Genomic DNA, 24,128 nt, shown 5'->3' with positions numbered 1-24,128 from the left:
CCAAATTGAGACTCTGCATGCAGAATTCTGCAAAAACATCCTCCGTGTACAACGTAAAACACCAAATAATGCATGCAGAGCAGAATTAGGCCAATACCCGCTAATTATCAAAATCCAGAAAAGAGCTGTTAAATTCTATAACCACTTAAAAGGAAGCGATTCCCAAACCTTCCATAACAAAGCCATCACCTACAGAGAGATGAACTTGGAGAAGAGTCCCCTAAGTAAGCTTGTCCTGGGCCTCTGTTCACAAACACAAACAGACCCCACACAGCCCCAGGACAACAACAACAACAACACAATTAGACCCAACCAAATCATGAGAAAACAAAAAGAGAATTACTTGACACATTGGAAAGAACAAACAAAACAACAGAGCAAACTAGAATGCTATTTGGCCCTAAACAAAGAGTACACAGTGGCAGAATACCTGACCACTGTGACTGACCCAAACTTAAGGAAAGCTTTGACTATGTACAGACTCAGTGACCATAGCCTTGCTATTGAGAAAGGCCGCCGTAGGCAGACCTGGCTCTCAAGAGAAGACAGGCTATGTGCACACTGCCCACAAAATGAGGTGGAAACAGAGCTGCACTTCCTAACCTCCTGCCAAATGTATGACCATATTAGAGACACATATTTCCCTCAGATTACAGCGATCCACAAAGAATTCGAAAACAAACACAATTTTGATAAACTCCCTTATCTACTGGGTGAAAAACCACAGTGTGCCATCACAGCTGCAAGATTTGTGACCTGTTGCCACAAGAAAAGGGCAACCAGTGAAGAACCAACACCAATGTAAATACAACCCATATTTATGTTTATTTATTTTCCCATTTGTACTTTAACTATTTGCACATTGTTACAACACTGTATATATACATAATATGACATTTGAAATGTCTTTATTCTTTTGAAACTTCTGAGTGTAATGTTTACTGTTAATATTTATTGTTTATTTCACTTTTGTTTACTATCTACTTCCCTTGCTTTGGCAATGTTAACAAACGTTTCCCATGCCAATAAAGCCCTTAAATTGAAAATTGAAATTGAAATTGAAATTGAATTGAAATTGAAATTGAATTGAGAGAGAGAGAGAGAGAGAGAGAGAGAGAACAAGAGATAGATAGAGAGAGAGAGAGAGAGAGAGAACAAGAGATAGAGAGAGAGAACAAGAGAGAGAGAACGAGAGAGACTCAGTATTTCATTACCCAGGAACCCAGAAATAAAATAAAATAAAATTTTATTTTTACATTTTACATTTTAGTCATTTAGCAGACGCTCTTATCCAGAGCGACTTACAGCTAGTGAGTGCATACATTTGTCACATACACGTGTTTAGCAGATGTTATAGCGGGTGTAGCTAAATGCTTGTGCTTCTAGCTCCGACAGTGCAGTAATATCTAACAAGTAATATTTAACAATTTCACAACATATACCTAAAACACACAAAACTAGTAAGGAATGGGATTTAAGAATATATACATATATGGACAAGCAATGACAGAGCGGCACTGACTAAGATACAGTAGAATATTATAGAATATTATATGACAGATGTTTTATATGACAGAAATTATAATTTCACCCATTTTGTGGACCGAGTCCTCAAAAATTAAGCGAACCGCACTGAGTTCATAAAAATTGGTTGAAAGGGACCAAGTGTGAAATCTCTCTCTCTCTCTCTCTCTCTCTCTCTCTCTCTCTCTCTCTCTCTCTCTCGCTCTCTCTCGTTCTCTCTGAGTAACATGATGAGGTAGCTAACATCAGCCAGAGACAAGTTTTCCAGAGAAAAACTCAAAAAACCCTAGAAGTTGTTATCCTTTAATGTTTCTGCCTGTTTTTCCCAGCTGTCAACATGCATCTGTACTGCATCCCAAACAGACCACATGTGTGCCAAGTGAGAACTGCACAGATAATGTAGGCAGTACTACAGCTTAAACAGAACAGAACAGAAGTGTACCAACCATGCTCTGTGCTCTGAGCAGACAGGCACCCAGAACCCATGCTCTGATTGACCGTGGAGAGCTTTAAGAACTCTTTCAAAGTCAAATCTCTCTCTCTCTCCTTCTCTCACCCCCCTCTCTCTCCCTCCCTCCCTCTCTGTCTCTCTCGCTCTACTTTTCTCACCCCCCCTCTCCCTCCCTCTCTCTCTGTCTCTCTCTCTCCTCTCCCCCTCTCTGTCTCCCTCTCTCTCTCTCCCTCCCTCTCTCTGTCTCTCTCTCTCCTCTCCCCTTCTCTGTCTCCCTCTCTCTCTCTCCCTCCCTCCCTCTCTCTGTCTGTCTCTCTCTCTCTCTCCTCTCACCCCCTCTTTCCCTCTCTCTCTCTCTCTCTCTCTCTCTCTCTCGCTCTCCTTCTCTCACCCCCTCTCCCTCCCTCCCTCCCTCCCTCCCTCCCTCTCTCTGTCTCTGTCTCTCTCTCTCCTTCTCTCACCCCTCTCTCTCACCCCTCTCTCTTCCTCCCTCTCTCTCTGTCTCTCTCTCTCTCTCTCTCTCTCCTTCTCTCACCCCCTCTCTCTCCCTCCCTCTCTCTCCTTCTCTCACACCATCTCTCTCCCTCCCTCCCTCCCTCACTGTCTCTCTCTCTCTCTCCTTCTCTCACCCCCCCTCTCTCCCTCCCTCTCTCTCTGTCGCTCTCTCCTCCTCTCCCCCCTCCCTCTCTCTCTCTCTCTCTCTCTCTCGCTCTCCCTCCCTCTCTCTGTCTCTCTCTCTCTCCTCTCACCCCCTCTCTCTCTCCCTCCCTCTCTCTCTGTCTCTCTCTCGCTTTCTCTCCTTCTCTCACCCCATCTCTCTCCCTCCCTCTCTCCAGGTAGTCATGCTTCAGTATGGCATTAGCCCCATGCCATGTGTATAGGATAAGGGTGATCCCTGGTGAATTAGAGGGGAAGACGTGTCAGGATCACAGCATCATCTCCTGATCATAATGAATGAATGGAATGCTAGCGCTCCCGTTGGTGCGTAGCGTGGGAAGGGGGGATGGAATTAATCATGTTATTACACACACCGTGCTAAGTCACTTTGAGGAAACAGCCTTCTAACACACTCAACACGAGGGGACCTTGTCAGCTGCTCTATAGAACTATAGTAGAGGGAGCACTGATAAAGCACCTCAAACCAATGTCAGCGTATGAAAGCACCAAAGCTCCAATCCCCATCTAGAGGCTAAAGCGGTCTGTTAATTGCTTATGGCTCAGGCCCCTGAGCCTGATGGATCTGCAGGGACCTTTTCTTATAAATACCTTTACAGCCTTACCGGAATACTTATTCAGTTTAAAGTTCATTTTATTCATTTTGAATAGGACTAATTAGTTTGACTTCAATTAATTCCAGTGCTTGACTTCAAATGACTAACCGCTTAGCGAGATTCTGCCTCCACAGATTCCATCTAGCTAAACAGACCCTGGCCTGTGCTGTATTAAAGCTAGAACCCTTAATTGCTACATCCATTTTTGGACTTATAAATCGATGATACTGTATATACCTATTGATTCTTGAAGAATATTACTTATAAATGCCTCAGGAGCTTAGTTCAACTGTCATACCCAATCATAACCCAAAATATAAGCTTGTTTAACTCCAATGTTTGTAAACAATGTAAATGTAAACACTGTATAGCCTCAAAAAATGCTTAAAACTATAATTGTAATATCATGGATGGTCAGTCCTTGCATCCATACCTCTGTCTATGAATTTGAGAGTGGTTACATTTTTCCAGGCCCATCCCTCAGCTTTTTACCAAAATAGCGGTGGGGTGTTCGCTTTGTTATTGTTTCAATTAAGCATTCTAGCTTTAAGAAAAGCGTTGTTTTCTTCACTTTATTAAAACACACCTATAAAATAGTATAGACCAACCACTTTGAGACTGTACCATAAAGACCCATACCTGAGTTGGGGACAATGAGATGCCCCCCCAGGGAGTTGAAGGAGCCCAGAGCGGTACAGGAGGGGTCCCTGGTGCCGGTTCGGAGCAGGGTCTGGGTCTGGGTCCTCCTTCCCATGGTGTCCCCATCCAGCAGGCAGTGGGGCAGCTTGGGGGACAGCTTGGAGGAGAAGTCAGACAGGTCCTCTGAAGGGGTTACCAGACCAGAGGAGTTATACACCTTGATCTTCAGGTTGGGCAGGGGGTCCAAGAGGGGGGAGTTGGTCATGGGGATCTTGTCGGCCACATCGTGGAGGGCGTAGACCGGACCGCGGTACATGGCCGCCGCAGAGGTCAGGTCAGGGGGCGCCGTCAGGAGGTCAGCTGTGGACAGGAGAGGAGAGGACAATGGTGATGTCAGTGGTAAGACTACTGTATCGTGTAAGTAGAGGTGCAGTCAGACCAAACCTGACCAATACACCATCAGGACCAATCAGTATTGACCTGTTAAGAGACTTCAGCTAACTTTTTTAGGCCATCTTCTTTTTAGCTTTTGGTTAGCTTTTTTGTGGGTTGACATGGCTGGTTTCAGCTACCTCCTGCTTAAACTAAACTGTATTGAGTTATTTGTTTACTCTACAGCTCTACACATAAACAGTGTGAAAAGTCCTGTTACTCAGAGCTCCAGCCTTAACTATCGCTCCGCAGCACAGCGTTTCATAAGGAACAGATGGCTTCATTATATAGCACTTTACCTACCAGGTACACATATGAATATTCATGATTTGTGCTGAGTGGGCGGGGTGGGGACAGTAACAGACACACTCCTCCTCCTCATCTTCTCTACCATACACAGTGTAAGAGAAATGGTTGCTAAACATGTATATACAGCCAGTATGGTAAATATCTAGTGGTGGGTTTGAATAATGAGCCTATTTGTATTCTAAATCAACATTGTTTATAGATGTGTCCTCGTCAACATGCAATGTGTTTACCTGTCTAGCTGTGGTTGTGACTGTAGATGAGGGATGACACCAAGGCACAATGGGTAAATGCAGCACCTTTAGTGTGGACTAATGTCTTTCTCTATTTCTCTCTATTTCTCTCTCTCTTTCTAACAGCCAGGTGCAGGCTGCTATTTAAACCAATCCTCTCCTGCCCAAATCTAATTACACTCGAATACAGATAGATAGGAAGGTTGTGTAACACCTATTTATCACCTGTTATTCTGATACAAAAGGACACCCCTCACACACACACACACACACACACACACACACACACAGACACACAGACACAGACACACCTCCGACCCACCTGTTCGAGCCGTCTTGATGCTGACGGGCTGGAAGCCCCCGTTGAGGGCCGAGGTGTCTATGATGTCAGAGTCAAAGTCGCGGTGGTGCTTCCTGTAGACGAACAGCGCCACGATGACGGAGATGACCAGACACATGATCACAGCGATGACGACGCCAATGTACAGCGCCACGTCATCTGTACTGGGGGCAGCTGGGGGGAGAGAAGGAGAGAGAGAGAGAGAGATATTTGACTTTGAAAGAGTGCTCAAAGCTCTCTGCGGGAAAGTCTATTTAGATATGTAATCAAACATATTAACTCCATTAATCACATGTGATAGGCAGTGGTGTTATCAGTCCTAACAAAGACAGTATCAGCACCCCAATATCCTGCTCATAGACTGAGTATTTAATAATGTCAGACATTAATCAACATACTATGAATTCATTCTGGTCCCCTATGTAGAACACCTTTGCATCATACGCACTTCATAAAAGGACGTGTGGGTGTTGTTGAAGTATATGCACTGTGCATTACCATGTCATTATTGATATATTAAGGTATATCATAACACAAAGGTTGAATTTGATATATTGGAACGTTCAAGGACATAGTGAAATGTCAAACCTGTACTGTAACTAAGCTACTGTAATGTTGGGATGGTCCAATGTCCAGATAAGGATAGTTTAATGTGCCAGGAGTTTAGAGTAGAATAGAAGGGCAGATTAGTGGCACTGTCAGACAACATTACAGAGAGAGAGAGAGAAACAGAGAGCCAGAGAGAGCGAGAGAGAGAGAGAGAAACAGAGAGCCAGAGAGAGCGAGAGAGAGGGGTGGGGGGGTATTGTATGACATGCATGAAAGCATTCCCCGTACCTTGGTATGCATTACCATTAGCTCTGAATAACAAGATTACTACAGTACAGGAATAGTACAGGCCACATCTGTGAAGCTTAGGTTCTAACAAGCAGATGAACTAGCCTGGAACTATTTAATTTTTTTTATTTCACCTTTATTTAACCAGGTAAGCCAGTTGAGAACAAGTTCTCATTTACAACTGCGACCTGGCCAAGATAAAGCAAAGCAGTGCGATAAAAAACAACAACACAGAATTACATATGGGGTAAACAAAACATAAAGTCAAAAATACAACAGAAAATATATATACAGTGTGTGCAAATGCAGCAAGTTATGGAGGTAAGGCAATAAATAGGCCATAGTGCAAAATAATTACAATTTAGTATTAACACTGGATTGATAGATGTGCAAGAGATGATGTGCAAATAGAGATACTGGGGTGCAAATGAGCAAAAATAAATAACAATATGGGGATGAGGTAGTTGGGTGGGCTAATTTCAGATGGGCTAGCCTGGAACTAGCCTGGAACTAGCCTGGTTCTAGCCTGGAACTAGCCTGTAACTAGCCTGGAACTAGCCTGGAACTAGCCTGGAACTAGCCTGGAACTAGCCTGGAACTAGCCTGGTTCTAGCCTGGAACTAGCCTGGAACTAGCCTGGAACTAGCCTGTAACTAGCCTGGAACTAGCCTGGAACTAGCCTGGAACTAGCCTGGAACTAGCCTGGAACTAGCCTGGAACTAGCCTGGTTCTAGCCTGGAACTAGCCTGGAACTAGCCTGGTTCTAGCCTGGAACTAGCCTGGAACTAGCCTGGAACTAGCCTGGAACTAGCCTGGTTCTAGCCTGGAACTAGCCTGGAACTAGCCTGGAACTAGCCTGGATCAAAAGTCTGCTTCATAAAGATATATGTTAGTCTGCTGTAAATTACAGAGGTCCCTTATGGATCACATATACTAACATTCCTCTAGCTCTCTCTCCCCATCCCCCCATCCCTGGCTTTGTTCTCTCGTTTCTCTGATAAGATCTAGAAATAACCCCCGTTTCACATTTCTCCTTTCATCTCTCCCTCCCAGAGCTTTTCTTCTTCTGTCCATTTTCCAGCTGGAGAATGAGTGATTTTAAGGCCTGGTTTGGCCCTGTTCGTTCTAATGGCTGCGTGTAGAACCCAGACTGTAATGACAAGCCATCATTATAGTGGGACAGTTAATGATGGATGGAAACAGTGAAACAGTGTCAAAGCCTTTTGTAATGTTGATAATTGTGAAGAATGGCCTTCACTGTCAAGAAACTGACAAGTGAAATATAGAGCCTTCTTTACAGGTGTCTAAATGCCACTGGCAAAGTGTGTGTGTGAGCGGGAGTGTGAGAGAAAGAAATACAGTGAAAGGTAGAGGAGAGGGATAGAGAAAGAGAGAGTAAGTGAGAGACAGAGAGAGTGAGAGACAGAGAGAAAAAAGAGTGGAAAAGAAAGGAGAGAGAGAGACAGAAATACAGACAAACAGACAGACAGGGCAGGGCGTAAAGAGAGGTTGAGAGTAAAGAGGTTGATTGAAAACCTAACAAGAACAAAGGATTTCTAGCCATGTGTGGTGATGTCATCAGGGACAAATGGACACTAATAGATGGGAGTCCATACATTACCTGTAGTCAAAAGAGAACATCATTGTACAGGCTCAGACAAAAGAGCCATTGATGGTTTCATATGATTGAAGAATTTATTCCAAATGGTGTTGATCAATGGTATACCAGTAGATGGCAGTATTAACCACAGATCCTGCCCCACAGCCATAAATTACTAACTGGTATGAACGTTGGACCATTTGCGTCCTGATATCTTTAAGTGATGCAGATGGTACTCAATCTGTGTCTTCTAATTTCACATGGGGGAGGAAGGATGAGGGGGCAAGAGGGAGTACTTAGGCTACAGGAGATGTGTGGGAGAACGGAAAAGTACGGTAAATGGAAATAATGTGCTCTAGGCGTTTTCTCTTGTTATGATATTTATGTGCACTATGCATTTCTGTCATAGCATATAGGATTTCAGTGTTGTCTACAGTATCATTGTATCATGCAGTCTGCTGTTGAGTATAGTCTCTGTTTTAGTATCATCCTCAGCCTGTTGGCCATTTGTTTAAAGGCACTAATCAGCGTCAGGATCAGAGTAGTGTTGCCCACTGCCCCTCACACACACACAGTGCAATGATGGTGTGCCAACACATTAATCTCCTGAACACAGTCCTGCCCCAGGAAAGAGCAGTCCTGACCCCCACTCTGACCTCACATCAGACAGGAAACTCACAGAGCTAGTTTGGGAATTTTGCTAAGGGAAGATAAATGAACAATTGCTCTTACGCTATTTCAAGGGGAACACTTAAGCTTCATGTGGCCAATTCACAATTGAAATCAAGGGTTAGGTGCCTCCCGAGTGGTGCAGCGGTCACTACAGATTTCGGATTAAGCGTGCAGTGTGTCAAGAAGCGGGGTCGTGTTTCGGAGGGCATGGCTCTCGACCTTCGCCTCTCCCAAGGCCGTACGGGAGTTGCAGCGATGGGACAACACTGTAACTACAAATTGGATATCACGAAATTGGGGAGAAAAAGGGGTAAAAAGTACTCCCAAAAAAGTATTAAAAAAAAGATATCAAGTGTTAGGAAGGTTATGTATTTGACATAACTGCACTACGCCATGAGAACACTAGGATTAACTCACACCACATAATACAATACAATACAATAACAGATAATGTTACTTTGCTTGAAGATTTATGAATGTATGCATAGCATACGAAGGCATTTTCAACCCCAATCAGCTCACCTTACGAGGCCCTCAGTACACCCCCAGTCTAGCAGGCCTTAACATAGACATCACGTTAAAGTCAGCAGATTCTCGTTAGATCCATACGTTAGGCCACTAATTTCCACTCAAAGCAGCCAGAGCCAAATGATGAAAGTCAGAAAATGTAATTTCACTGCGCTCCCTCTGCCATGCTCCCCTGCAGTTATTTAACATATATCCCCTTCGTCGAACAATCTCCTATCCACGCTTTGATGATAAAGGCAGCAACCTACTAAGTGTGCGTATTAAAACGTATCACTTAGATTAATACATCCCTTTGAACACGAAAGGGAGAAAAATACAAGAAATGGAAATGAAAGGGATTATTGAACACTTATTTTTCTGCGTAGAGGTGAAGACCGGAGAGTTATAAAGAGAGAGAGAGAGAGAGAGAGAGAGAGAGAGAGAGAGAGAGAGAGAGAGAGAGAGAGAGAGAGAGAGAGAGAGAGAGAGAGAGAGAGAGAGAGAGACAGAGACAGAGACAGAGAGAGAGACAGAGAGAGGGAGAGAGAGAGAGGAGTAGACATAGAGGTGTAATATTTCTGCAGGACTCTGTGTCTCAGTCTGGGATGTGATCTATGTGGACTGGGGTAAGACAGTGGCAGGCTGGCAGCCTAGAGACAATGAGCACCAACATGGTAAAAAAGCACTACCAGCCTAGGGAAAGAGGGCCAGACAGGGTGAAAACAGATAGTCAGGCAGCCAAGGCATGTTGTATGAGAGAGAGCAGAGAGACAGAGAGGTAAAGCGAGGCAGCGACCACTGGAGGCTAGGAGGAGTGAAAGAGGGAGGGTGAGGCATGGCAGGTCACAGGGCAGTGATGGGAAATAAGGTTGACACTTTATTTGACAGGAGTATATATAAGGTCTTTATGCAAATTCACGACATCCCTTTTGTTGAGGCCAATTGTGAAAACATAACTGTGAAGAAGGCAAGTGGAGCAATGTTTGCAAATGTCTGGTTGTCAGATGATTGTTATGCAGATGCTGTAAAGACCTTATGCATATATCCCGCCAATAACGTCTGTCTTGGAAAAAAGAACAAAAAAAGAATGAATACATAAATAAAAACAATAACTCACATGGATATCCCAAATCAATCTTGTCTTTGTTGAATTCAGAGGACTTCTGATATAAGGAACCTTGAGGGGGAGAGGGGGGGTGTGATGAAAATCAAATTGAAAGGCAACAGAAAAACTCAAACAAGGCAACAGAGAAGGCATGAGGAATGATGGTACAGGGAATCTCTCTTGATTTTGAGCAGGAGAGTTGGAGGAGAGGAGGAGGGCCTATGGGGGAGTGGTGTTATCCATCAGCTGCATTGGTTTAGTGCTTAGCAGCACTAGTGAATGGATGTGGGGCGAGAAGGAGAGGAGAGGAGTAATGGAGGGGTGGATGGTTGGAGGAGGTAGCAGTGGGGGAATGGCAGGGTCAATAGAACTAACAGCACTGAATCTGTCACAGCTAGACTGGGGAATCACATCCTCCCACATCAGAGGAGGCGGGGAGAGCGGGAGCGAGGGATGCAGGGATGGAGGTGGAGGGGTAGAGGGACGTACAAGTGGATGGGTGGCAAGGTAAAAATTAACACTTACTGCGCTTTAAAGGCCTAAACACACGTCACATAAACAATAAACACACTAAACACAGACACACAAGTTTCCAGGAACACACACAGTCACACGCAGCGCTCCATCACCTGGTTAGGACATACATAAACAGACAAACAATGAACTTGTGATGGAGAGGGACAGTAAAATCAATGGTGTGATAGATGGAGCGAGTGTGTACAGTACATGTAATCAGACAGAGGAGACAGAGAGCAGGGGGAGGTGGCAGTCAGAACAGGCCTAAATGATTGGACCTCTGGACCCATCCTGCTTAGTTATATTCATGCTGAGTGAGTCTGTTGCCACTGTAAAACCATGCTTTAGCTTCCTAAAGGAAACCAAGGATATAGACCCACTGTCTATTGGGGCTATTCTTTAAACCTGACATCGCCGAGCTGTGGACCAGAGAGGGTGGAGCTCCTACTGGAAATTATTGTCTATTTTCAGCCATTTATTCAGAGAGGCTTCCTGAATAGTAATATGGCTGTGTTCTACAGCTGTATCACCATTAACAGGCAAGTAATTTTTTTCCATTGGTATCTTCATATTTAACATGGAATAATGCATAAGAATCCTCCATTCCCAAAACTAGTATAATTAGAAATATGGTAATATTGGTGTCTAGCCCTATCTATGTTAGTGGTAAATGTTGACTACTGGTATATCATCTTTACTAAATGCATATAATTATCTCATTCAGATCACATACCAAACAAAATAAACAACTTTATTTAGGTAAATATGTAGTGATTTTGCCCAGATCGATATGTCAACAAAATGTCATCTGTCAGAGAGCAGAGTTAACAACATCAGAACCAACTAAGACAGGAGAGAGAGAGTGAGAGAGAGAGAGAGAGAGAGAGAGAGAGAGAGAGAGAGAGAGAGAGAGAGAGAGAGAGAGAGAGAGAGAGAAAGAGAGAGAGAGATAGAGAGAAAGAGAGAGAGAGTGTGAGAGTGTGAGAGAGAGAAATAGAGAGAGTCTTAGGGTATCTATTAGTGCTGATCCCAGACCCTATTAGAGAGAAGAAGATCAAATCAAATCCAATTTTATTTGTCACATACACGTGTTTAGCAGATGTTATTGCGGGTGTAGTGAAATGCTTGTGCTTCTTCTACAGTGCAGTAATATCTAACAAGTAATATCTATCAATTTCACAACATATACCCAATACACACAAATCTAAGTAAGGAATGGAATTTAAGAATATATACATATATGGACAAGCAATGACAGAGCGGCATGGACTAATATACAGTAGAATATTATAGAATACAGTATATACATATGAGATGAGTAATGCAAGATATGTAAACATTATTAAAGTGACTAGTGTTCCATTTCTTAAAGTGGCCAGTGATTTCAATAGGCAGCAGCAGCCTCTAGTGTGCTAGTGATGGCTATTTAACGGTCTGATGGCCTTGAGATAGAAGCTGTTTTTCATTCTCTCGGTCCCAGCTTTGATGCACCTGTACTGACCTCGCCTTCTGGATGATAGCAGGGTGAACAGGCAGTGGCTCGGGTGGTTGATGTCCTTGATGATCTTTTTGGCTTTCCTGTGACATCGGGTGCTGTACGTGTCCTGGAGGGCGGGTAGTTTGCTCCCAGTAATGCGTTCGGCAGATCGCACCACCCTCTGGAGAGCCCTGTGGTTGCGGGCGGTACAGTTGCCGTACCAGGCGGTGATACAGCCCGACAGGATGCTCTCAATTGTGCATCTGTAAAAGTTTGTGAGGGTTTTAGGTGCCAAGCCAAATTTCTTCAGCCTCTTGAGGTTGAAGAGGCTCTGTTGCGCCTTCTTCACCACACTGTCTGCGTGGGTGGACCATTTAAGTTTGTTAGTGATGTGTACGGCAAGGAACTTGAAGCTTTCCACCTTCTCCACTGTGGTCCCGTCGATGTGGATAGGGGGGTGCACCCTCTGCTGTTTCCTGAAGTCCACGATCATCTCCTTTGTTTTGTTGACGTTGAGTGAGTGTCACGGTTTCGGCCGAGGCTGCCTCTCTTCCTTGCTCGGGCAGGCTTCGGCGTTCGTCGTCTCCGGAATACTAGCTGCCACCGTTGCATGTTTCTATGTTCGTTTGCTTTTGTCTGATTGTTGTTACACCTGTTATCGTTTAGTGTAATTAGTGTCCTATAAGTTCTCGTTGTGTTTGTCAAGTGTTGTGTGTGATTGTTTTCACTGTCGTGCGTTTTGCTGGACGTATTACTGTTTGCTCGGTTGAGCTGTTCTCCATTGTGTTGGAGTGTTTTGTCGCACCTGTGTAGTGCGCCCGTTTTGGTTTCGCCTGCGTGCGGAGTTTCGCCTTCGGGCTATTTTGTGCGTTTCTCTTGTGGATAATTCACTAAAGTCTTTGGACTGTACTTCTGCGTCCTGCGCCTGATTCCACCACCACACCCACCTACAGCATCACTGACAGTGAGAGGTTATTTTCCTGGCACCACACTCCCAGAGCCCTCACCTCCTCCCTGTAGGCTGTCTCGTCATTGTTGGTGTTGTCTGCAAACTTGATGATTGAGTTGGAGGCGTGCTTGGCCACGCAGTCATGGGTGAACAGGGAGTACAGGAGGGGCTGAGCATGCACCCTTGTGGGGCCCCAGTGTTGAGGATCAGCGAAGTGGAGATGCTGTTTCCTACCTTCACCACCTGGGGGGCGGCCCGTCAGGAAGTCCAGGACCCATTTGCACAGGGCGGGGTTCAGACCCAGGGCCTCAAGCTTAATAATGAGCCTGGAGGGTACTATGGTGTTGAATGCTCAGCTATAGTCAATGAACAGCATTCTTACATAGGTATTCCTCTTGTCCAGATGGGATAGGGCAGTGTGCAGTGTGATGGTGATTGCATCGTCTGTGGATCTATTGGGGCGGTAAGCAAATTGAAGTGGGTCTAGGGTGACAGGTAAGGTAGAGGTGATATGATCCTTGACTAGTCTCTCAAAGCACTTCATGATGACACTTCATGATGTTTTTGAAATAGTTTTTGTTTTCTCAGAGACCGAGAAACACATGGTTCAGTTAAGCCAACAATCCTGCCTGCTATTCCCTTATTATACATTCAGAGAGCTGCAGAGAAACATACTGTAGTGTAGCAGCTTTGGTATGTGTGCTGCAGACTCACATGGTAAAACTTGATCTGATCTGAAGCCGTGTTTATCTGCTAATTCTGGTTCTGCCCCCCAGTTACCTTTGCTTTCTTGGGTACAGGAACAATGGTGGCCATCTTGAAGCATGTGGGGACAGCAGACTGGGATAGGGAGAGATTGAATATGTCCATAAACACACCAGCCAGCTGGTCTGCGCATGCTCTGAAGACACGGCTAGGGATGCCGTCTGGGCCGGCAGCCTTGCGGGGGTTAACATGCTTAAATGTCTTAATCACGTCGGCTACGGAGAAGGAGAGCCCACAGTCCTTGGTAGTGGGCCACGTCGGTGGCACTGTGTTATCCTCAAAGCGGGCGAAGAAGGTGTTTAGCTTGTCTGGAAGCGAGACGTCGGTGTCGGCGACATGGCTGGTTTTCCTTTTGTAGTCCGTGATTGTCTGTAGACCCTTCCACATACGTCTCGTGTCTGAGCCGTTGAATTGCGACTCCACTTTGTCTCTATACTGATGTTTTGCCTGTTTAATTGCCTTGCGGAGTGAGTAGCTACACTGTTTGTATTCTGCCATATTCCCAGTCACCTTGCCATGGTTAAATGCAGTGGTTCGCACTTTCAATTTTGTGCGAATGCTGCCATCTATCCACAGTTTCTGGTTAGGGTAGGTTTTAATAGTCACAGTGGGCACAACATCTCCTATACACTTCCTGATAAACTCAGTCACCATTTCAGTGTATTCGTCTAAATTATTTTCGCAAGCTTCCCGGAACATATCCCAGTCCGTGTGATCAAAACAATCTTGAAGCGTGGATTCCAATTGGTCAGACCAGCGTTGGATAGTCCTTAGCACGGATACTTCCTGTTTGAGTTTCTGCCTATAGGAAGGGTGGAGCAAAATGGGGTCGTGGTCAGATTTGCCGAAAGGAGGGCGGGGGAGGGCCTTATAACCATCCTGGAAGTTCGAATAGCAATGGTCGAGGATTTTAGCAGCCTGAGTACAACAGTCGATATATTGATAGAACTTCGGCAGCCTAGTACTCAAATTTGCTTTGTTAAAATCCCCGGCTACAATAAATGCAGCCTCAGGATATGTGGTTTCCAGTTTGCATAAAGTCCAGTGAAGTTCTTTGAGGGCCGTCGTGGCATCGGCTTGAGGGGGGATATACACGGCCAAAGAAGATTCTCTTGGGAGATAATACGGTCGACATTTGATTGTGAGGTATTCTAGGTCGGGTGAACAAAAGGACTTGAGTTCCTGTATGTTACTACAATTACACCATGAGTCGTTAATCATGAAACACACACCTCCGCCCTTCTGCTTCCTGAAGAGATATTTATTTCTGTCTGCGCGATGAACTGAGAACCCATCTGGCTGGACCGATTTTCACAGAATATCCCCAGAGAGCCATGTTTCCGTGAAACAAAGTATGTTACAGGCCTTGATGTCTCTCTGGAAAGAAATCCTTGCCCTGAGCTCGTCAACCTTCTTATCCAAAGACTGAACATTAGCGAGTAATATACTTGGAAGCGGTGGGTGGTGTGCGCGCCTCCTAAGTCGAACCAGCAGGCCGCTCCGAGTGCCTCTCCTCCGCCGGCGATGTTTTGGGTCAGCCGCTGGAATCAGTTCAATTGCCCTGGGGAGAGCAAACAAAGGATCTGCTTCGGAAAGTCGTATTCCTGGTCGTAATGCTGGTGAGTTTTTCCCGGCTGTATGTAATGATACAAAACACTTTCTGAGCTAATAATGTAAAAAATAATACATAAAAAAACAAAATACCGCAAAGTTTCCTAAGAGCTAGTCGCGAGGCCGCCATCTTCGTCGGCACCAGGTAACACCCTCTTAGCTTCCCTAAAATCAACCAGATCAGTGGGCAAGGTGAGTTCAGATAGCACAACATCTTCCATTCCCAATCATATTTGCCATAATGTGAGCTTTTAGATAATGGGCCGTTCTTCTAAACGCTGGTGGAGTTGGTCCAGGGAATGATCCTAAATCTATATGGTTATGGGTTTATATTCTCCGCAAACTGGCCATCAATCTAACGGAGAATGAATGCTTCTGCGATGGCCTTAGTTTGGGGAGAGAGAGAGAGAGAGAGAGAGAGAGAGAGAGAGAGAGAGAGAGAGAGAGAGAGAGAGAGAGAGAGAGAGAGAGAGAGAGAGAGGAAGAGAGACAGAGAGAGAGAGGAAGAGAGAGAGAGGAAGAAGGAGAGAGAGCTTTAACGAGGGCTTCACAGCACGCCAAGATAAAAAGGCTGAAGAAAGTTTAACTCCATTTCAAAGCTGCTCTTTGAATTATTTCGCCTGCTGTTTCTGAGCACAAAAAAAACAGTTCAACCTCTAATCTCAGTGGGACGAAGTTGTATATACAGTATATCCATTAAGTTAAATATGCACTAGCAATCAGTAAATGTACCGTTGTTATAATATTAGTGGCATTCACATGATCTGGATCATACCAGTCAGACATTGGGACAATCTATATTATGCAGATAGAGCTGCTCTATATCATGAATATTACCAATATAGTCATCACAATTTTGGTGACTATATTCGTCAAATTCATGGTATAGAGCAGCTATATCTGCATAATTTAGAAGCCTATTGGCTACTGAACAACATATCATATTAGTGGAATACATGTGACCATCAGCGATACATGACATGCAGCAACTGTATCAATGTCATAGTCAGAGAACATCGGGAGTGTCTGCACGATGTTATTAGAGTGTGGTGACTGTCTGGGTTCTATTAATGCCATGCTGGAAGCATGGTGGAACCATAGTCAGTGTGTGGGCTTCTCACCCTAAAGACATTATTAGGAAGACAGTTAATTAAAAAAGACTCACACCTTACTTTTAATTTGACAAGAACACCCTTGCTCCTGCCTACAGTTCTCTCCCCCTTTCTTGTTCTCTATCTTTATCTCTATTTTCTCTCCCTCCCTCCCTCCCTCTCCACAAGGGGGGGCAGACACAGAATCAGCAGATAGACACAGCTTCAGAACAGTCTGCAGCACACATACCAAAGCTGCTACACTACAGGGCCAGACGGATTACCAGGACGTGTACTCCGAGCATGTGCTGACCAACTGGCAAGTGTCTTCACTGACATTTTCAACATGTCCCTGACTGAGTCTGTAATACCAACATGTTTCAAGCAGACCACCATAGTCCCTGTGCCCAAGGACACTAAGATAACCTGCCTAAATGACTACCGACCCGTAGCACTCATGTCTGTAGCCATGAAATGCTTTGAAAGGCTGGTCATGGCTCACATCAACACCATTATCCCAGAAACCCTAGAACCACTCCAATTTGCATACCGCCCCAACAGATCCACAGATTATGCAATCTCTATTGCACTCCACACTGCCCTTTCCCACCTGGACAAGAGGAACACCTACGTGAGAATGCTGTTCATTGACTACAGCTCAGTGTTCAACACCATAGTGCCCTCAAAGCTCATCACTAAGCTAAGGATCCTGGGACTAAACACCTCCCTCTGCAACTGGATCCTGGACTTCCTGACGGGCCGCCCCCAGGTGGTAAGGGTAGGTAACAACACATCTGCCACGCTGATCCTCAACACGGGGGCCCCTCAGGGGTGCGTGCTCAGTGCCCTCCTGTACTCCCTGTTCACCCATGACTGCATGGCCAGGCACGACTCCAACACCATCATTAAGTTTGCTGACGACACAACAGTGATAGGCCTGATCACCGACAATGATGAGACAGCCTATAGGGAGGAGGTCCGAGACCTGGCCGTGTGGTGCCAGGATAACAACCTCTCCCTTAACGTGATCAAGACAAAGGAGATGATTGTGGACTACAGGGAAAAAAAAGAGGACTGAGCACGCCCCCATTCTCATCGACGGGGCTGTAGTGGAACAGGTTGAGAGCTTCAAGTTCCTTGGTGTCCACATCACCAACAAACTATCATGGTCCAAACACACCAAGACAGTCGTGAAGAGGGCACAACAAAGCCTATTCCCCCTCAGGAGACTGAAAAGATTTGGCATGGGTCCTCAGATCCTCAAAAAGTTATACAGCTGCACCATCGAGAGCATCCTGACTGGTTCCATCAGCGCCTGGTATTGCAACTGCTCGGCCTCCGACCGCAAGGCACTACAGAGAGTAATGCGTACGGCCCAGCTTCCTGCCATCCAGGACCTCTATACCAGGCGGTGTCAGAGGAAGGCCCTCAAAATTGTCAAAGACTCCAGCCACCCTAGTCATAGACTGTTCTCTCTGCTACCGCACGGCAAGCGGTACCGGAGCGCCAAGTCTAGGTCCAAAAGCCTTCTCAACAGCTTCTACCCCCAAGCCATAAGACTCCTGAACAGCTAATCATTGCTAGACTATTTGCACTGCCCCCCCACCCCCACCCCCCTCTTTTTTACGCTGCTGCTACTCTGTCTATTATTTATGCATAGTCACTTTAACTCTATCCACATGTACATATTACCTCAATTACCTCGACTAGCCGGTGCCCCCGCACATTGACTCTGCACCGGTACCCCCCTGTATATAGCCTCCCTACTGTTATTTTATTTTACTGCTGCTCTTTAGTTATTTGCTTCAATTTCTTTTTACTTAACACTTTTTAAAAATATTTTTAAAAATATGCATTGTTGGTTAAGGGCTTGTAAGTAAGCATTTCACAGTAATGTCTACACCTGTTGTATTCGGCGCATGTGGCAAATAAAATAACATTTGATTTGATTTGATTCTCTGCAGCTCTCTGAATGTATAATAAGGGAATAGCAGGCAGGATTGTTGGCTTAACTGAACCGTGTGTTTCTCGGTCTCTGAGAAAACAAAAACAATTTCAAAAACATCTCAAAGAGCATTTCTCTCCGCCTACGGAAAATCTCCAGAAGTCTGACCACAAACTGGTTTTGGGCTGTGTTTCTCCAAGAGTAAAGAGCAAAATAATCAAATGTATAGAATGATTGTAGAGCACTACCAGGAAACGCCAGAGAATTCCAGGACCTTTCTCCCCACTTTTAATACTTTTAAAATGTTTTGAAAGATACAGGGAAAAGTAAAATACTGGCCTTCTTGTCAACACATATAATTGGACGCTCAGGAAAAGCAGCAAGTCTGTGCTTGTGCGACTTTGTGGCCCCCAATTTTCCTCCCATTGGGCCGATCGCATCCCGTGCTTTAAATTAGGGTAGCAATCACAGTAGCTCAGCAATTATCCCTTTAAGTATATTATAATCACTAATCATTATTTTAAATATAGCTCCTGAATGCCTACTCTGTGACAAGGGTAATTACTTACAGTAATGCTGCCTGGTTCTGTGGTGGTGAGGCTGTTGTTCAACACAAACTCACTATTCTAGATTATCTCTAGGGCTCAGGGCTGGCGCGTGGATGGAACAAATGCACATTGTCTTTGTATAACTCTCCTCCAAAAGATCTGCCATCCTACAGCTCAGAGAAAAGTTCTTTGCATGTCTGTGTGAGTGGTACGTGTATGTTTGTGCAGGGATGTGAACGTGAGTGTGAAACAACAGAGAGAAAGTGAGACAGGGGAAGTGGGTGGAGGTGAGTTATGGGAGTACAGTGAAAAACAGGATGGCTCCTAACTGCACAAACGGACAGACGGACATAGACTGACATACAGACTGACAGACGAACAGACAGACAGACGGACAGATGGACAGTGTCACGGTTTCGGCCGAGGCTGCCTCTCTCCCTTGTTCGGGCAGGCTTCGGCGTTCGTCGTCTCCGGAATTCTAGCTGCCACCGATTTATGTTTTCATGTTCGTTTGCTTTTGTCTGTTTGTGTCACACCTGTTTCTGTTTTACGTGATTAGTGTCCTATAAGTTTCTCGTTGTGTTTGTCTTGTGTTGTGTGTGATTGTTTTTCGTCAGTGTTGTGTTTGCTCGGTTGAGCATATTTCTCTCCACTGCGCTGGAGCTCGTTTGCACTTGTTTCGTGCACTACTTATTTTGTCGCACCTGTTTGTGCGCATTTTGCCTACACGCCTTGTGCGTAGTTTAGCTGTTGGGCTTTGTTGCCCTGTTGCCTGTGTTTGGGTCGGAATACAGCTTTTGGAACCTACCGCCTGCGTCCTGCATCTGATTTCCTACACCACACCTACACACGCCCTGACAGAATCACACACCACAACCATGGAATCAGCAGGAGCAGAAGCAGCCCAGACAAGACTGGAAGCCCAGGTTCGGGATCAGCAGGAGCAACTCCTGCAGATGGGGAGCGCCCTGCAGGAGGTTATTTCCACACTCCGAGGCTGGGGTTCGCCTCCACCACCGCCCGCCCAGCCAGCACCATCGGCCAGCCCGCCCGTTCCAGCACCGGAACATCGAGGAGTCCGACTATCTCTCCCGAGGGCTTACGACGGGATAGCGGCTGGGTGTCAGGGATTCTTGCTCCAGGTCGAGCTGTACCTGGCCACAGTCCATCCGGCACCTTCAGGGCATGAGAGCGTGTCCGCCCTAATCTCCTGCCTGGCCGGTAAAGCGTTGGAGTGGGCCAACGCGGAGTGGAGGAAGATCGACGCCACGACTATTACCTACACCGAGTTCTCCCGCCGCTTTAGGGCGGTGTTCGACCATCCCCCGGAGGGGAGAGCGGCGGGGGAGCGTCTGGTCTTCCTTAGGCAGGGGAGGAGGAGTGCCCAGGAATTCGCACTCGAATTCCGTACTCTAGCGGCAGATGCAGGGTGGAATGATCGGGCCCTCATCGATCTCTACCGATGTAGCCTCAGAGAGGACGTCCGTCGGGAGCTGGCCTGTCGGGACGCCAGTCTCACTTTCGACCAGCTGGTCGACATGTCAATTAGGTTGGATAACCTATTGGCTACCCGCGGACGTCCTGAGGGGGGTCCGTCCATTCCATCCTCCAGCGCATCCGAGCCGTGTCCTATGGAGCTCGGGGGCGCTGGCGCTAGAGGTAGGAGGAGTCGGCAGAGTGGGGGGTCCATCCACTGCACCAACTGTGGTCGGGGAGGACACACCGCGGCTAGGTGCTGGGGATGGCCTCCTCGGGGAGATGACGACAGGTCCCGCACTGGGGATTCCCTCCAGGTGAGTAGGCGCCCCACTCACCCAGAGCTCACTGTTGCCCATTTTTGTATGCCTGTGTGTTTTCCGCAGGTGGCACCTCATTCCCAGTATAAGGCGCTGGTAGATTCAGGCGCGGCTGGGAATTTCATTGATAAGAAGTTTTGTTTAGAGTTAGGGTTTCCCCTTCTCCCTGTGGAAGTTCCTTTTCCCGTTCACGCCCTAGATAGTCGTCCGTTGGGTACGGGCTTAATCAGGGAGGTCACGGCGCCACTTAGGATGTGTGCGCAGGGGGGTCATCAGGAGATAATACAACTGTTTCTGATTGACTCTCCTGCGTATCCGGTGGTGCTGGGCATGCCCTGGTTAAGTACCCATAACCCCGTTATTTCGTGGCAGGAGAGGGCTCTGAAGGAGTGGTCTGCTCAGTGTGTGGGTAGATGTTTGGGCGTTTCCGTAGGGGCTACCTCGGTGGAAAGTCCAAACCAGGTGCCCGCAGTGCACATTCCACCTGAGTATGGGGATCTGGCTATCGCGTTTAGTAAGGCGAGGGCGACGCGATTGCCACCCCATAGGCAGGGGGATTGTGCGATAGACCTTCAGGCAGGAGCTGCGCTCCCACGGAGTCATGTGTATCCTCTGTCTCAGGAGGAGAAGAAAGCTATGGAGGTTTACATAGACGAATCACTGAGACAAGGATACATACGGCCGTCCACTTCCCCCGCGTCCTCGAGTTTCTTTTTCGTGAAGAAGAAGGATGGGGGGTTGCGTCCGTGCATCGACTACCGTGGTCTCAATCAGATTACGGTGAAGTATAGTTATCCACTCCCGCTGATTGCGACCATGACTGAGTCGTTGCATGGGGCGCGTTTCTTCACGAAATTAGATCTCAGGAGCGCGTACAACTTGGTGCGCATCAGGAAGGATGATGAATGGAAAACAGCCTTTAGTACCACCTCGGGCCATTACGAGTATCTAGTCATGCCATACGGGTTGATGAATGCTCCGTCAGTTTTCCAATCATTCGTGGATGAGATCTTCAGGGACATGCAGGGACAGGGAGTGGTGGTGTACATAGATGACATCCTCGTGTACTCACCTACCCGTGTCGAGCATGTGGCCCTGGTGCGCAGGGTGTTGCGGAGGCTGGTGGAGCACGACCTGTATGTGAAGGCAGAGAAGTGTCTGTTTTTCCAGGAGTCGATATCCTTCTTGGGGTATCAGTTGTCTGCGTCAGGGGTGAAGATGGAGGTAGACCGAGTGTCAGCCGTGAGTAATTGGCAAACACCAACCACTGTGAAAGAGGTGCAGCAGTTTTTGGGGTTTGCGAATTACTACCGGAGGTTTATCCGGGGTTTTGGGCAGGTGGCAGCTCCCATCACGTCTCTCTTAAAGGGGGGCCCGGTGCGTCTGCAGTGGTCAGTCGAGGCGGACAGGGCTTTTAAGAGGCTGAAGGACCTGTTCACCTCGGCCCCGGTGCTGGCGCATCCGGATCCCTCTTTACCATTTCAGGTAGAGGTGGACGCGTCTGAAGCCGGTATTGGCGCCGTGCTGTCCCAACGGTCAGGCGCGCCACCTAAACTCCGCCCCGTTGCCTTCTATTCCAAGAAGCTCAGCCCGGCGGAGCGAAATTATGACGTAGGGGACAGGGAGCTGTTAGCTGTGGTCCAAGCCCTTAAGGTGTGGAGGCACTGGCTTGAGGGGGCTCAACACCCTTTCCTCATTTTGACGGACCACCGTAACCTGGAGTACATCCGGGCAGCGAGGAGGCTGAACCCTCGACAGGCTAGATGGAGTATGTTTTTGACCCGTTTCTCTTTTAAGATCACCTACATCCCTGGGTCACAAAACGGTAAGGCAGATGCGCTGTCTCGGCGGTATGACGGGGAGGAGAGGTCCGTGGAGCCCACTCCCATACTGCCGGAGTCGTGTCTAGTGGCACCGGTGGTGTGGGAGCTCGATTCTGAGCTCGAGCGGGCATTACGCACCGACCCCAGTCCACCACAATGCCCGGAGGGTCGGAAGTATGTTCCGCTCGAGTGTCGGGATCGATTGATCTATTGGGCTCACACGTCACCCTCCTCTGGACATCCGGGTATCGGCCGGACAGTGCACTGTCTTAGTGCCAAATATTGGTGGCCTACGTTGGCCAGGGATGTGAGGGTTTATGTTTCCTCCTGCTCGGTGTGCGCCCAGTGTAAGGCGCCCAGACATCTGCCTAGGGGTAAGTTACTACCCCTGCCCGTTCCACAACGACCATGGTCCCACCTCTCGGTGGATTTTATAACTGACCTTCCCCTCTCTCAAGGGAATACTACACTCCTGGTCGTTGTGGATCGGTTCTCTAAGGCCTGTCGTTTGCTCCCCATGCCGGGTCTTCCTACTGCCCTACAAACCGCCGAAGCACTATTCACTCATGTGTTCCGGCACTACGGGGTGCCCGAGGACATTGTGGCTGACCGGGGTCCCCAATTCACCTCCAGAGTCTGGAGAGCGTTTATGGAGCGGTTGGGGGTCTCGGTGAGTCTCACCTCGGGTTACCACCCGGAGAGTAATGGGCAGGTGGAACGCGTAAACCAGGATGTGGGCAGGTTTCTCAGAACATACTGCCGGGACCGGCCGGAGGAGTGGGCGAGATATGTGCCCTGGGCTGAGATGGCACAGAACTCTCTCCGCCACTCCTCCACCCAACTAACCCCTTTTCAGTGTGTTTTAGGGTACCAGCCGGTTCTGGCACCATGGCATGAGAGCCAGATCGAGGCCCCCGCTGTGGATGAGTGGGTACGGCGCTCGGAGGAGACGTGGAACGCTGCACACGTCCATCTGCAGCGTGCCATACGTCGACAGAAGACGAGCGCCGACCTACACCGCAGTGAGGGGCCTGTGTACGCACCTGGAGATCGAGTCTGGCTCTCTGCCAGAAACCTGCCCCTCCGCCTGCCCTGTCGGAAACTGGGTCGGCGGTTTGTAGGGCCATTTAAAGTCCTGAGAAGGTTGAACGAGGTTTGTTATAGATTACAGTTGCCAGTGGAGTATAAATGTATTAACCCCTCGTTCCATGTGTCCCTTCTCAGGCCGGTGGTAGCAGGCCCACTCCAAGAACATGAGATCTTGGAGACCCCCCCGCCCCCGTTGGACATCGAGGGGGTACCGGCGTACACCGTGAGATCCATCTTGGATTCTAGACGTCGGAGAGGGGGTCTTCAGTATCTAGTGGAGTGGGAGGGGTACGGTCCGGAGGAGCGGTGCTGGGTGCCGAGGAGTGACATCTTGGACCCGTCGCTCCTGACGGAATTTCATCGGGGGTATCCGACGCGCCCTGCGCCGCGGCCTCCGGGTCGTCCCCAAGGCCGGAGTCGGCGCGCGTCTGGAGCCGCGCGTCAAGGGGGGGGTACTGTCACGGTTTCGGCCGAGGCTGCCTCTCTCCCTTGTTCGGGCAGGCTTCGGCGTTCGTCGTCTCCGGAATTCTAGCTGCCACCGATTTATGTTTTCATGTTCGTTTGCTTTTGTCTGTTTGTGTCACACCTGTTTCTGTTTTAC

The 24,128-nt window shown here is 47.4% G+C and overlaps 1 protein-coding gene across 1 annotated transcript in view; it reads right to left on the bottom strand.

The window, feature by feature from the left end:
• Positions 1-24,128, bottom strand: part of LOC311117826 (netrin receptor UNC5C-like) — a gene marked incomplete at both ends in the record, with an annotated part of 79,944 nt that overhangs the window by 30,750 nt on the left and 25,066 nt on the right. Inside the window, 3 exons of the mRNA XM_084192734.1 lie at positions 3,886-4,245; positions 5,179-5,370; positions 9,930-9,989. Of these exons, the coding sequence (XP_084048860.1) occupies positions 3,886-4,245; positions 5,179-5,370; positions 9,930-9,989 (612 nt within the window). The remainder of the gene's footprint in view (positions 1-3,885; positions 4,246-5,178; positions 5,371-9,929; positions 9,990-24,128) is intronic.

The sequence above is a fragment of the Coregonus lavaretus genome, assembly GCF_964263955.1.
Source record: "Coregonus lavaretus genome assembly, contig: HAP1_SCAFFOLD_2026, whole genome shotgun sequence".
NCBI lineage: Eukaryota > Metazoa > Chordata > Actinopteri > Salmoniformes > Salmonidae > Coregonus > Coregonus lavaretus.
Note: the sequence above shows the minus strand (reverse complement) of the source record. Positions and strands in the feature narration are given on the sequence as shown.